At 46.7% G+C, this 13,713-nt stretch overlaps 1 protein-coding gene across 2 annotated transcripts in view; it reads right to left on the bottom strand.

The window, feature by feature from the left end:
• Positions 1 to 525: 525 nt before the first annotated feature.
• The window catches only part of CREBRF (CREB3 regulatory factor), a 45,542-nt gene continuing 32,354 nt past the window's right edge, over positions 526 to 13,713 (bottom strand). The window contains exons 5-9 of one of the 2 annotated variants that reach the window (XM_029050518.2): positions 13,453 to 13,647; positions 10,272 to 10,461; positions 9,753 to 9,826; positions 9,325 to 9,447; positions 526 to 6,182 (exon numbers count right to left, since the gene is read on the bottom strand). In XM_029050518.2, the coding sequence (XP_028906351.1) occupies positions 6,067 to 6,182; positions 9,325 to 9,447; positions 9,753 to 9,826; positions 10,272 to 10,461; positions 13,453 to 13,647 (698 nt within the window). In that variant the 3' untranslated portion in view covers positions 526 to 6,066. Of the gene's footprint in view, positions 6,183 to 9,324; positions 9,448 to 9,752; positions 9,827 to 10,271; positions 10,462 to 13,452; positions 13,648 to 13,713 lie in introns of those variants that run through there. The other variant, XR_003754462.2, reaches the window with a different exon arrangement.

The raw sequence follows: 13,713 nt of genomic DNA, 5'->3' as shown, positions 1-13,713 counted from the left end.
AAATACCCTCATTATTACTATTATTAAACAAGGGCCGTGAACTCGTGGAGGTCGCAAAAGAAAGCCGCCCACATCTGCAGTGCCAACCCACCCAGTGTCGGACGAGGTATCGAGAAATATTACATCTCTTCCCGAGGGAATCAGCTCCCGCCCTCAGCTCGGTTCGGTCTTAAAGCTCTTCCTTCCTTCTTAGCCATTCCATAAAATGGTCACTCCTTAACGATTCCATAGAACAGTCATTCCGCTGCCCTGCCAATGGGCGGACGGGTAAACGGACGAGTGGCTCGACGGGTTCGAAAGGAAGGGAAGGGAGGCCGGACACCAGAAGGCAAACTCGATTCAGACCCTTTTTTTCTTTCGGTAATTTTGTCTTTTTATTTTAAATTACAAAGGACGTTGCATACACTGATGGGTCTGTATCTGACTAGAAGTGCAGGTGCTGGAAAGTGACAGTAAACAATGTCAAGATTTTAATTGTGCCTCGTTTTCTTTTTTTTTTAAAAGAGAAAAGAAAAAAAACCGCACGACTATCAACCAACATTTAATAGAATAAGTTTCAAAACAGATCATGCGTTAACAAGATAAAGATCTTTCTAACAAAGAGAGACAAGACCAGTTCCAATAAAAAGTTTCTTAGCTCCAGTCGGAAAAGAACTACAGGATATTAACGACAGCATTACAAACAGGACCCCAAGCAACTATGCAGAAACGGGTTGCCGCCCGGTAATCAACGAACGCCTTGAATTCTCGCCCCTCGGTTCTTCTCCGTGCCTGTGGGTGCCGCAGCATTGGAGTTCGTGATCGACCACAAATGCTTAGCTATAGGATCTTTTCATCCCGTGAGCATCCCGGGGAAAGGCGACCAAAAAAAAAAAAAAAAACAGGCAGTGGAATAGTGCCGGAAGAACAGGTTCAAAAAGCAGATAAGGTACATACATACATACACGTCGATGCTTTTTGGTTCCGAGAAACCCAGTAGGGGTAAAAGGGGGGACGGGAGGGGGACGGGAGGGTGAGGGGTCACGATGGGGTCCAGGGTCAGACCCGCCACCCATCTCAGAAGTTACTCTGACTGTGTGCTTACCCTGGTATGGAAGAGGCAACCTAGTTTAGCCAAACTTGGCACATCAAGACATCCAACCTCTCTGCCATTCTTTTCGGATGACCAACCCTCCAATCCTGAAATACTGACAAGTTGGAAGCAGTTTGACGTCTCCGCTCTTTCTCCATTTTTTTTATTTTTTATTTTTTTGCTAAATAAAAATGGGAATTTGGCATAACCAAGTCTCTCTCTGACTTGAGTTGGCTAGCTGGGCAACAGGACAATGCTTAAACGCATAGTCGCCCGTTGCTCTATGGAAGAGGATGACTTATAGCACATTTTCAACATCTCTCCCTCACGTGATCTTCCCCCCCCTCCATAAGATAAAAACCTCCATCCCTGCGGCTGACCCACAAGGTCGCGCCCCGGTGGGAGCCCGAGTGATCACGAAGGGGTGGAGTTTTCGGAAAACGGTAATGCCCTTGAGTGAGATTCAACGAATCCACGATTGCAGCACTGGGTTTGCAACGCCCGCAGCATAAACGCCGAACGGAGCCCAACTGCAGTCCTGTGCAAAGTTAGGAAAAGACCCGGGGCTCCGGGCGGACCCGCAGTTCGCTTAGAGAGCGGACCGAAACCTTTTTACATGATTAACACTGAAGGCCATCGATCAGTGCATTCTCAAAATTCAGACTGCAAGGCTATCGAGAGATGCCGACCCCGGTGCTAACACGATTAGACGATGCTTCGACAGAATTTCAGGAAGACAAGCGGTAAGTCTGGAAATATCCTCTTACGCTTTAATTATTTCCTACTGAAGGCAACTGGTATCCAATTCTTGGACAGTTAACTCAGTCTTAGCAGCTAAAATGACAAGGTGGAAAAGATGTATGGAATTTTCAAAAAAGCACATCCATTCTTGACATTTTGGTGGATAAACTAACAGCTTTATTAATGAAGGCAAACATCAGAGAGTCGTACGAGATTCTTTTTTTTTTTAAATAAACCCAAACGGACAATATTGCGTTTCCAAAGTGCTTCTGATTCTCATAAAGAGACTCCTCATCTGTTTTAGCGACAGAAACCTGTCCTCTTCCTTTCAGAATGGAAACATGAAATGGAAGAATAAAGCAGATGAGCTGAACCATGCTACTGTTCAATGGAGACTATTGCTCTTCAGCCAAAAAGTCAAGCTGGGTGATGAACTCGGGAGAGTCCGAATAAAGGAGGGAGTAGAAATTAGTGCGAATCCCCACCTCTGCCCTCGCATTCCACGACCGTTTAAAACCGGGTTCCCGGACGGATGCGAGACGAAACAACTGTGAAGAGGGAGGGGATTTGCAGCCAGATCCATCTGAATTCCTTCACGATGCTTTTATTATAGTTTTGATTCTCTTCTTAAAAGGTGCAAGAGTTCAGGATTTAGGGGGCGGGAAGGGGGGGGGTAGGGCTGAAAACATTTAGTTAGAAATGTACAAGTAAGGCACGATATAAAGCCACATCGTCATCTGTCATGAAGGATACGAGAAAGGACGAGAATCATACATGGTACGACAGAACCGGGTATCGAATCGACGGAAAATGGCGCCCAATTCGAAACTCTGACGAGCTTTTGGCCGGACCGGTTGGAGAGCACGATTTACTAGGGAAATAAATGCTTCAGAGAATCCAGTGTACTTGAGATGACCAACAAAGACCGAAAGCAAATCTTAGTAGGACTCGAATGGTCTCTTTTGGATGACGGGATTATCGGGAATATGAATTCACCGTGCCTCCACTTGAAAGAGGATCCGGGACTTCGGCGTGTTCTGCATACCATGTATGAGCGCTGAAAATCTTTAGAGAATTTGGCTCTAAGGATCTTCATCCCAGTTGCATGCCACAGTTTCCCAAGACAGAACAGGTAGAGTGGTCTGGGGTTTCTTCCACCCTAAAGGCGGGTGGGTGGAGGAAGAGTGTATGTGTGTGTGTGTGTTTGTGTGTGTGCGTGTTGGGGAGGGTGAGATACAAATACACCAAATGAATATACTTTAATGATGAGAGAGGAAGCAGATTATTACTGGCATTAAAGTACAACCATTTCTAGACGGTTTAAATGCCACAGAGTCCCCTGGTTAAAATGTAAAGCTGCACAGCTTGCCTATGTCATCTTTACGATAAAGTTAAAACAGCTAAAGGATTTAACTTTACTCTACATTTTACTGCCAGGTTTTGTTTACATCAAGTATCGCTGCAGCATTCTGACCAGCCCAGATTTAGCAGCAAACGGCAGGAATCATATAAAATGCAATTTTTTTTTTTAACAAAGTGCTTTTCTAAGATATACATACATATATAAATAGGTACAAAATAAAGTGTCAACATTAAAAAGCTCAACTATTAAAAGCTTTTAACTATTAACTTAAGTAGTACATAGAAAACACTGAAATGCGAAGGTCTGGAATTCATTAAAACAAATGTCTGAAATGATAGACCACAAAAACCATTTCTGGTTTTGAGAGTGGTGGGAAAAAAAAAAATCACAAAAAAAAATCAAAAAACAAAATCCTTAACAGAGCAGCTCTAAAAGGGGCATTTTATAAGCCTCTCCATTCAATCTACCAGGTAAAAGATCTTTACCTGACTGCAAAACTGCCATATTTTAGAATACTTTATAAATCCCCCAGATACATTTTCAGTCATGACTTCTTCTCGTCAAGTTACAGACCTGTACTTTGCCTTACCCCACATGCAAAAAAAAAAAAAAAGGAACTTTTTTCAGCCAACTGACATTTTTCAAATCCTTTGAGAAAACGGCTACTTGTTGCGTTTACTCTGAGAGAGCCCTAATCAAGCTCATTTCTACCAGCCTCAAAGAAAAGCAGTGTGCATCACAATTCAACTCCGGTATCTTGGCCTCCTTTGGAATTTCTTGGAAGTGTCATGATAAGGAGGAGGCGCTGTGAAAATCTGACTCTTCCCTCCCTTCCCTCCCCCCTCCCCAAAATAAAAGAATTAACATTGCCCCTTGTTTTATGATGAGCTTCGGAGTCAAAACTTCATGTGCTACAGCTCAGGGACGCAACAAAGAAAACACTGTGCAGAGAGCTGCAATGAGGAATTAAATTCTCCAAAGGGAAAGTGGAAATACCGTATACTGTGAGCATACGAGTCCTGCAGCCCTGCTGGTCATTTTTTTTTTTTTTTTGGTATTTTTAATCCCTCTAAGCGGGGCGGGGGCGGTTAACCGTGACTTTTTTTACAAATTTGAGGTGGGGGTGTCAGCGGGGTTGGGGGCGGGGAAGGGGGCAGGCTTTTGAACCCAGATAATGATTCTGTCTCGACAGAGGACTTTCTCATCAAGAGGTAAAGCTTTAAACACAGTTTAAACACTGACTAATGAAGCTGATTTTTATATGGGCAAAAGAGCACCTAAAAACTAAATGTGTTAATATTCCTCAATCATACAAACTACAGAATTAACAAGAATAAGTCACGTATAAGTCTGAAGAAGCTAGTTTTGAAATATCTGTACAAAAATATAAAAATCTATAAATCTTTCTGTTTTAAGCTTGTGTTGATCCTTGGAAATATTACATGCACAATAATACATCGATTGGAAAAGTGGCAACTAAAGAATTAGATATCTGTAGCTTTTTCTTTCTTTACACATATATATATACACACAGTACGATAAAAAATAATCTGTATTTTGGTTGTTTGGTGGAAGTATACTACAACGAGCTAAATAAACTTTTCTGAATTCTCAAAGTCAAAAACTATTTTACCAATAGCTTACTAAAATCCAAATATATTAAAATTTTCTACAATAAGTGCAGAAAAAAAAAAGATTTACAAACTCCTAAATGGCCACCAACTTATCTACTATGGAAGCGAACTAGGGAACGGCAAAATAATATTTGGATGTATGAATGCTCCTTCTGTAGATAACTGGACCCAACAGAAATAAAATTCACAGTTCAGTAAGATCCCTAACCCTGACCTTTAAATTTTTTTTTCTTTTTTCCTTTTTTTTTTTTTCATACATTCAGTACAGTATCATGTAAGCTGTGCAAAACTTTCCTTAGACTGGCAGTTGCCATATCAGTTGCATTTGTCTTTGGTACAAAAAAATAAAACAATCGCATTAATGTGCAAGTATTTGTCCCCTTCCGGCCAAGTACCGAAATTGAGTCTTCTAGAGCCGTCTTTTTATACAATACACAGACTCTGTGGCATATATATCTACATTTCAACATTGTCCTATATACATTCAAAAATTTGTAAGAGTTGGAACAAAAACGTTTAAACCCCGTTATTATACCGTCTATACATCTTGGTTTCCCCTCCATTAGGGTTTTCATCATACAAAACGTTACCAGTTTATAGCTAGAGTTTCCCCCCCTCCCCGAAATACAAGGCACAAAGAATATACTTTTTTTTTTCTTACTTGCACGGACATATAATAGATATATGTCTCTACGTATATATCATATTGAGCTCTGAAAATAAAGTCTAATATGGCACAATAGCTTGAATGCTATGTGTGCTAATGTACAAGTGAGATTAATGGTTGCAGAAAAATTAGGACACGAAGCAGTAACTAAAAAAAACGAAACACAACAAAACGAAAAACCCCACTAGACAGTTTTTAAAAAAAAGTGCTTCCTCTTAAGTTTTGTGGTATTCAGAGTATAAACCCGCCACAACATTTGGCATTCGCTGACACTTTCCCAAGCGGAAGGCGTTTTGCACCTGCAGTTCGAATCATCGGATTTGGGACCCTTTGCTCAAAGACCCTTCGGTTTCCACACCGATGCCAGAAGTTGTGCGAGAACTGCCGGTTTAGGCTCTGAGAATGCTGTAGTCGAGCATTTTGGATCATGCTTCTCTTATACTTAGTCACTAAAACGATGTAACCTAGTTGTAAATGTTTACGCAATGCGAAACCGCCATGCAGAACAGAATGAAATTTACAACGGAGAGCACTGGACGGTGACAGACGCGTCCCCGGCCGGACAGGTCAGGGGACAGAGTCGGGCCCATTACACTTTCGACGTCGGTATCCTCAACCCTACGAGTCCTCCGGTGGGATTGCCTTCCGCTGTCTTCTCTAAGACTTGGTTCACGAACTCGGAGGTTTGCCCGGCAACTGGGAGGCCTGGAAGGTGACAGGGGGAGAGCTCCCGGTCAGTTCATTCAATCGTTCCATCCTATCTGTTGAGCGCTTACAGCGTGCAGAGCACTGTACTGAGCGCCTGGGAGAGCACACTGCAACAATAAACAGACACGGTCGCCGCCCGCAACGAGCTTACAGTCAGCTAAGCCGGCAGTGGTGACGTTGGGGGGCGATCCTGGCCCCCCTCCCCATCTCAGCTGGCTCTCCTTCCCCCTTCTCTGGGGGAGTGAAATCTATCCATCAATAATAATAATACTAATAATAATGGCATTTGTTAAGCCCTTTCTGTGTGTCAAGCATCATTCTAAGCGCTGGGGAGGATACCAGCTAATCAGTTTGGACACAGTCCCTGTCCCACGGGGGGGCTCAGAGTCTCGATCCCCATTTTACAGATGAGGTAACTGAGGCACTGAAAAGTGAAGTGACTTGCCCAAGATCACACATCAGAGAAGTGGCGGAGCCGGGATTAGAATCCAGGTCCTTTCGACTCTCAGGTCTGTGCTCTATCCGCTATGCCACGCTGCTTCTGTGGTATTTACTGAGTGCATACTATGTGCAGAGCACTGTACTAAGGGCTTGGGGGAGAATAAAACAAGAGAATTAGCAGACATGCTCACTACATATACTGGGCAGTGAAACCTGACTCCTTGCAGGACTGTAACGGCGTTGTGGGTCGGGGAACGCGCCTACTGTTGGATCGTCTTCTCCCGAGCGCTCAGGACAGTGGTCTGCATGTAGTAAGCACTCAATAAATACCACTGGTTACTGACTGACTGCGCCTACCTGTTTATGTTGATTGATTCCAATAAAACCAGCAAGAGAAGATATACCCCCACATCACAGTGTCCCAAAATATTCCAGAAAACAGTGGCTTGGGCCTGGGAAAGGCTCCCCCCTCTTCTCCAAGTTCACTTCTGAACATACGTATCGGGAACCAAATTCATGTGAACAGACAGGGCAAAGCAAGCTTTCTTAACCACCCAGGAGAGAGGCTGGGTGGTCCGTTGGGCATTTTTCAATAAGCATACGACTAACCTCGGGAAATCTGAAAATCCGGATGGACCCTGCTGTGAAAATATTATTCTTATTATTGTGGTATCTGTTAAGCGCTTACTTTGTGCCAAGCACTATTCTAAGTGCCAGGCTAGATTCAAAGTAAGGAGGTTGGACCCAGTCCCTGTCCCATATGCCGCTCACAGTCTTAATCCCCATGTTGTAGATGAGGGAACTGAGGCCCAGAGAATGACGTGACTTGCCCAAGGTCACCCAGCAGACACGTGGCAGAGCCGGGATTAGGACCCATGGCCTCGGACCCTCAGGCCCGGGCTCCTTCAACTAGGCCAAGCAGCTTCTCCCTAGGCGGAGCCAGGATTAGAACCCACGTCTTCTCTCAGGCCCGGGGTCTTTTCACTGGGTCACGGTGCCCCCTATAAGAACATATTGTTTTTCCCCGTGTTCAGGTGGGGTCTCAGGGCCAAACGTGACCATTCAAGGATCTTCTCAGGAGAACCTTCAGGGGATGCTCCTGTCTCTCTCTAGCTAACCTACCAACCCAGCGAGAGCTACGGACGTTCCTCCACACAGATACCAAGCCAAGGGGCTGACCGGCTGGAAGCGCAAAGTGAATCGAGCAGAGCCCGGTGACCACTATGTGGGGAAGCGTGTCAGGCACACCGTTCGGCTGATGCGATGTCGGGGGGTGGGCCTCCGCATGATTTTACCTGGAAGTCTCCCAGAGACCTCCGGGATGGGTTGGGGGGGAGCGGGGAAGTGGGGGGATGCCCGGGTGAACGGCACCTTTGCAGGCTAGCATGGACGATCCAAGTCTGCAGACCTCAACCAACTTGGTTTTCTAGGATCCTACCCAGCTTCGCCCCTCCCTATGCCTCGAGACTCCATCTCCACGATTTGGCTGGATCTGGGCCAAACCTTACTGGACAGAAACATTAGGAACAGGGCCAGAAGATCTGAATAGCTATTTCCTGATGAACTAAGAAGACTAAGAATCAAGAAGGGGGGAGAAACATTTCAGTGAGACAATGAAACGAATCCTCACATGCTGCAGCCCAGCTGTGGGCTGTACTGAGTGGCCAGTTGAGTGTACAGAACCAGAAATGGGGTGACTCTCAAAGCAGAGACTTTGTTTTTTTAAAAAAGATGGTATTTGTTAAGTGCTTATTACGTGCCATTAGAACGCTGGGGTAGATACAAACTAATCCGGTTGGACAAAGTCCATGTCCCATGTGGGGCTCAGAGTCTTAATCCCCATTTTACAGATGAGGTAACTGAGGCACAGAGAACTTAAATGACTTGTCACAGCACGGATTAGAGCCCAGGTCCTCCCGACATCCAGGCCCAGGCTCTATCCACTAGGCCATGCTGCTTTTCCTTTGGGAAGGAGAAGGAACTTTGGCAAGATTGTGAAACTCCAAGTCAGAAGTGGTGTTAAACTTCACAAATGGCAAATGGGGCAGGCCGGCAAGACCATGTGTCAGTCAGGTCAGTGAGGATGAGGTCCTTTCCTGCACACCTACAACCACAGCGGATAAATCAGTGTTGTCTTCCAGATTACGATTCCTACCTACAACCTGAGAAACAGAGCGAGCAGCGATATTCTTACAGCTACAAGGCTAGTTTATCATTAAGGGGAGGAGCCGGGATTAGAACCCAGGTCCACGGGCCTGGGAGTCAGAGGACCCAGCTTCTAATCCAGCTCTGTCACTTGTCTGTGGCGTGACCTCAGGCAGGTCACTTCGCTCCTCTGGGCCTCAGCTTCCTCATCTGTAAAATGGGGGATTAAGACTCTGAGCCCTAAGAGGGCAAGGGGCTGTGTCTGATCCAATTTATCTTGTATCTACTCCAGCGCTCAGTACGGGGCCCGGCACAGAGTAAGCACTTAAATACCATAAAAGTCAAAGTGAGCAAGGGCCAATGAGACAACAAAGCGACACGGCTTGATGCAAATTTAATTTACGAGGGCCAAAAGGCACGAGCTCGACAACGGCGCCGGTAAGAATTTATGGGATCTATGTTCTACGTCGGAAGAGTTAAGGATCGCCGGTGCCGACTCGTCGGCTATCTGCCTGCAACAATCAGGAAGTGAGGAGCAAGTTGACTTTCTTACCCAGGGTGTCTTTAATGAGGATATCAAGCTTCTGCCCCATGTTGGGTCCTCCATCTTCTCTTGGATTCTGCACTCGGTTTACAATCTCTTGTTTGATGGAGTTGATCACAAATAACAAGTTATCTATAATGAACAGAAGAGGACGTGGAACCGTGAAGGCATGGAGTTTCTACTTTGGCAAAGTTACACACGCTCTGCTTTGTGGGTGGAATTTACGGGAGCTCTCGAAGCCTTAGCCACGGTTCCACTTTTGCTTTCCCCATGAATAATAATAATAATAATAATAATGATGGCATTTGTTAAGCGCTTATGTGCGGAGCACTGCGCAGGGTATGCCTTAGTAGATACTAGGCCTCGGAGCCACCACCAAACAGTGATTTCCTACGGAGACAGAAGGGGAAACCGTGTCGGTTCAAAGGTTACGTTACCGTATTCCGTGTTGAGGCCCCACAGTTTCACTTTGTTGGCTTCATACTGGGCTTTCTTCTTTAGCCTGCAAGCCCTGTGAAAGAAAAAATAAATAAGCTAATTTGGGCCTTTTCCCCACTTTTAACATTCACTCCTCTAAGTGCTATCAAATCCGTAAACCTTTTTCAATCAAGAGCCGGCAGATTCCCCTCCTAACGTTTACGGAATCGGATGGGAAAAGGGGCTTCATCACAAAGTCTTCACACACACATCGGCTACTAACCCGAGAAGATTCTGATTTCTAAGGCTCGGCAGAGACCAAGAAGTGTCCTTTCGTACTGAAAAAACACCACGATTTAATTTTCGGGGTATCACTCATTTTTTCTTCCTCGGAAATACAACGGACTTGACGCTTTTGCCAAGCGGAAAGAGTGTATGACCCAAAAAGTAACAGAAAGAGCCCTGCTGCTCTAGCAAACAACTGAATAATCCTAGCTGTCAGGATTCATTCATACAGGTAACAATCATCTCGTGTTTACCTGGATGCTAGCTTGTTCTTTTCTTTCCTTGACCTTGGCCTGGCAATTAAGGGAAGTTCACTGACTGGTGTCAGGTCACTAATCACCTTATTCAGTTTCCTTAATTCATTGCCAATCTGAAGCAGTTTTTTGGGATTTGGAGTCAGGTCCTCCACGTCTGTTCTTCGGGATTTCTTCACTGCATATTTCCCTATTGGAAAGCAGAAGAGGTTTATGCTGGGCAATTGTATTTAGCAGAAGATGATTCGTTTGCATGACTACCCCTAACTTTCCCAATCTTCCCTAACTCTGGCTAGCCACCTACAAGATAAGTTACGTGTCCTTCTATCAGTGTAGTGCTTTTTTAAAGTCCTACGCACGTGGACCCAAAGTATTGATTGCTCAGCTAATGAAGGGAAAAGAAGCATCAAGCTGGGGAGTCTGAGGAGCCCTACTTCGGAGCACACTGCTCAGCCCACATGAAGAAGGGGTTAAGCCAGGTGCCCCAAACGCTGCCTGCCTCACTCCCCCCCGCCAAAACCAAGCTCAGAGAACCAAGAGAGATGGACTTGCCCTCTGCAGTACAAAAGCCAACAGGGAACGCTTGAACGTAAAGAGAGAACCACAGTGGTGTCACGGAAGATGAAGACGCTACACCATTTAGGAATGAGAAGACCTGAACTAGTTCTGTCAACTGCTCAGGCCTGGAACCGAAACTGACAAATCAAGAGAACGAAGATTTCCTGACGAAGGAGGGCTCACGAAAAGAGGTACTCGGTTCATCTTCTCCTGGAGAGATTTTCTCAGGAATCAACCTCACGATGACCCGATCTCTACAAGGGAAGCATACATCCCTCACGAGGACAGGTACTAAGGAGAAAGGAGGAGGAAAGAGTAATAGGATCCGAACAGACCCGCTGCACCGGTTCCAACGTCTGACAAGCCGATGATCACGGGGGCTTCACTGGGCGTGCTGGCTGTGCTACTGGGAAGTCACTGGGTCATCTGTGATTGGTAAGATCAATAGCGAGGTTTTCTTCCAGGACAGAGAGTGCCCCTTAATCGGCTTTGCGATCACCAACGCCGTCTTCTATTTCCCAAGGAAGACGTCTGAGAGGCACCTGCGGTCGGAATATTAGCACTTGACTGAGTAGGTGGGTATCCGGCAACATGATGCACAGACTCGGGCAGCGGGAGCTGGATGGCCCACCGATTGAGACATCCAATCTTCCCTCGGTGATCAAATCGATGGATCCAGAGTGAAGGCCATACCACCTTAACGGACGGGTCCATAGCAAGGAGAAAGATGACACTTTGCAAGGATGCTTTGCAACTAAATCGGGGAAGTCTTAATGAGCAAGGAACCTTTTAGGGCCGTACCGGCGTGAACCACTTTCCCGGAAGCCAACATTCAAGAGACCCTTAGCCGACGTCACCGGAACTGGTTTGGTAAGGGAGACTAAGGTCAAGGGATTACCCGCGGCAGAGCGTCAACACCTCACAGAGCCTCCTCACAACCCTAACGGGCTCTCTTCAGACACCTCTACCGGGACCCGAACTGGTTTGACGTGACTGACGTCGTTCTATTCAAAACTGCCATCCCCAAAACTCCTATACGTCTCGCAAGAGTCTTCGAGGATCCGCACGCCCTCGGGCTGTTTCCCGAAGTTGGATGGTCAGATCGGCAACTGCTGAAGACCGGTGATGGCTCCATCCTCTTCCCAGGCAAGGAGGTGCTCCCGGCAAGGACCTCATTAAGGCATCCTCCACTGCTGGGGACGTGGCCCTAGGAGAACCTTTCAGCCTGACGGTGCACTACCGCACTCAAAAAAAAAATGGTCAAGAGATTCATTTAAAGATCCTGGGAAGCCCAACTTCAAACAACACGGCAGAGGTGAGGACTACTGCCGGCCAACGGCGACCAGCTGGCCATTTGGGAATCCAGCAGTGGAGACTGGGGGAACTCTTTTAGAATGGGGGCTTCGGAAAGCAGCGTGTCGAAGCGGCAGGGCTGAAACGGCGCTTGACGCGGCCCCAAACTGGAAAACGGCCTGTGAGGGGGTCCGGTGTGAGGGGTGCTTTGAAGTGACAGCTCCTTAGCATGGCAAGCCTGGGTGAGCAAGGGGACTGACTCTCCTCCCTAGGCAAAAAAAAGCCATGATATATTTATTCTCTAGGAACCCCTGGAGGAGCCCAGCCCTGCTGGGGATGGAACGGGACCCTGGCCAGTGTGCTGAAATCCATGGCCCTTGGCCACATCCACCCAGCCAAGTTAACAGTCGGTACCTTCAAACAGGGAATGGCCTGAAAACATTTTTGCTCGAAGCCCACACTTACCCTTGGGTATTTCTTTTTCCCCTCTCCACCCCAGCCACCAAGTTAGGATTAACCAGTGTAATTCCCCAGAGACACGGAGGGACAATAATATCATCCGCCACTATCGCAGTAGAAACGAGGGAAGGAATCCCTGCTGCTTTTGCAGCCAAGAACAGAATTCCACTTACTAACTGTAGCAGCAGAAATAATACCAATTAAGCGCTTCTCTGTGCAGAGCACCGTACTAAGTGCCGGGGGAAAAGTACACAGACCCTCAAACGGGAGGTCGTGAAGTTTCGCCTGAATTCCCTGGGGTCAAAATGAAGTCTTTCCCTGTTCCATTCTTAATTAAAGAAATGAAAGAAACTGATGAGATGTTCTGCCATAAAAAGAACTGCAGTTTAGAAGTGGGATCCTTCTGGGAGGTCAGAGAATGCAACAGAAAGACTCAGATTTGGCTCCCCCTATTCCATCCAGCCACGTCCTCCTCCCTCCTTTCCTCGTCACCTGTCTCACCCCTTCTCCCTGTCACCGTTGGTCTCCGCTCCTCTCCACTTCCTCTTCGCCCCTTGCCCTCCTGATCGCTTTTATGGCAGCTAGATGGAGGAGAGGGAGGTGGGGTAGCCATTCGGCTGTATTCCTTCCCCACCCCCGAGGGAAGAGGAAGAACAGCGCGGAGAGGGGGTGAAGGGCAGACACTGCTCTGGGACTGGCCTTAAGAACGGGACGCGACTGAGGGCAGGGCAAAGGCTCTGCTAAGCTACCCAACCTTTCTCCACCATCGAGTTCAGCTATTCAGCGGCACCGAATAAGCCGAACGAAAGCGAGGGGATCGCGACCCCAGATCTGTGCCGGCACGGAAGAATTCTCGGGAGGTCCCTCTTACCGTGATGTAAGCCATTCTTCTGGTACATATTGCTCGGCAAGGTATCTCTACTCCACTCCGACGGCCTCAGCATCCTCTCCTGTTGCGACGGGGTAAGCTGCTCGCTGTACTCCCAGAAGTATCTTCTCTTGCCTCTTTTCCGGGAAGACACCGCTGTCATCTCCTTTAAGTCTTCCACCGAATCATTTTCATAGCCTTAAGCAATATCCACAGATATTGTAGTTTAGAAAATGCTAAAGCGGGACTGAAAAGAGTTCCGAG

This window comes from Ornithorhynchus anatinus, chromosome X1, assembly GCF_004115215.2.
Source record: "Ornithorhynchus anatinus isolate Pmale09 chromosome X1, mOrnAna1.pri.v4, whole genome shotgun sequence".
Classification (NCBI taxonomy): domain Eukaryota; kingdom Metazoa; phylum Chordata; class Mammalia; order Monotremata; family Ornithorhynchidae; genus Ornithorhynchus; species Ornithorhynchus anatinus.
The sequence above is the reverse complement of the archived record's forward strand: the minus strand, read 5'-3'. Positions and strand labels throughout refer to the sequence as shown.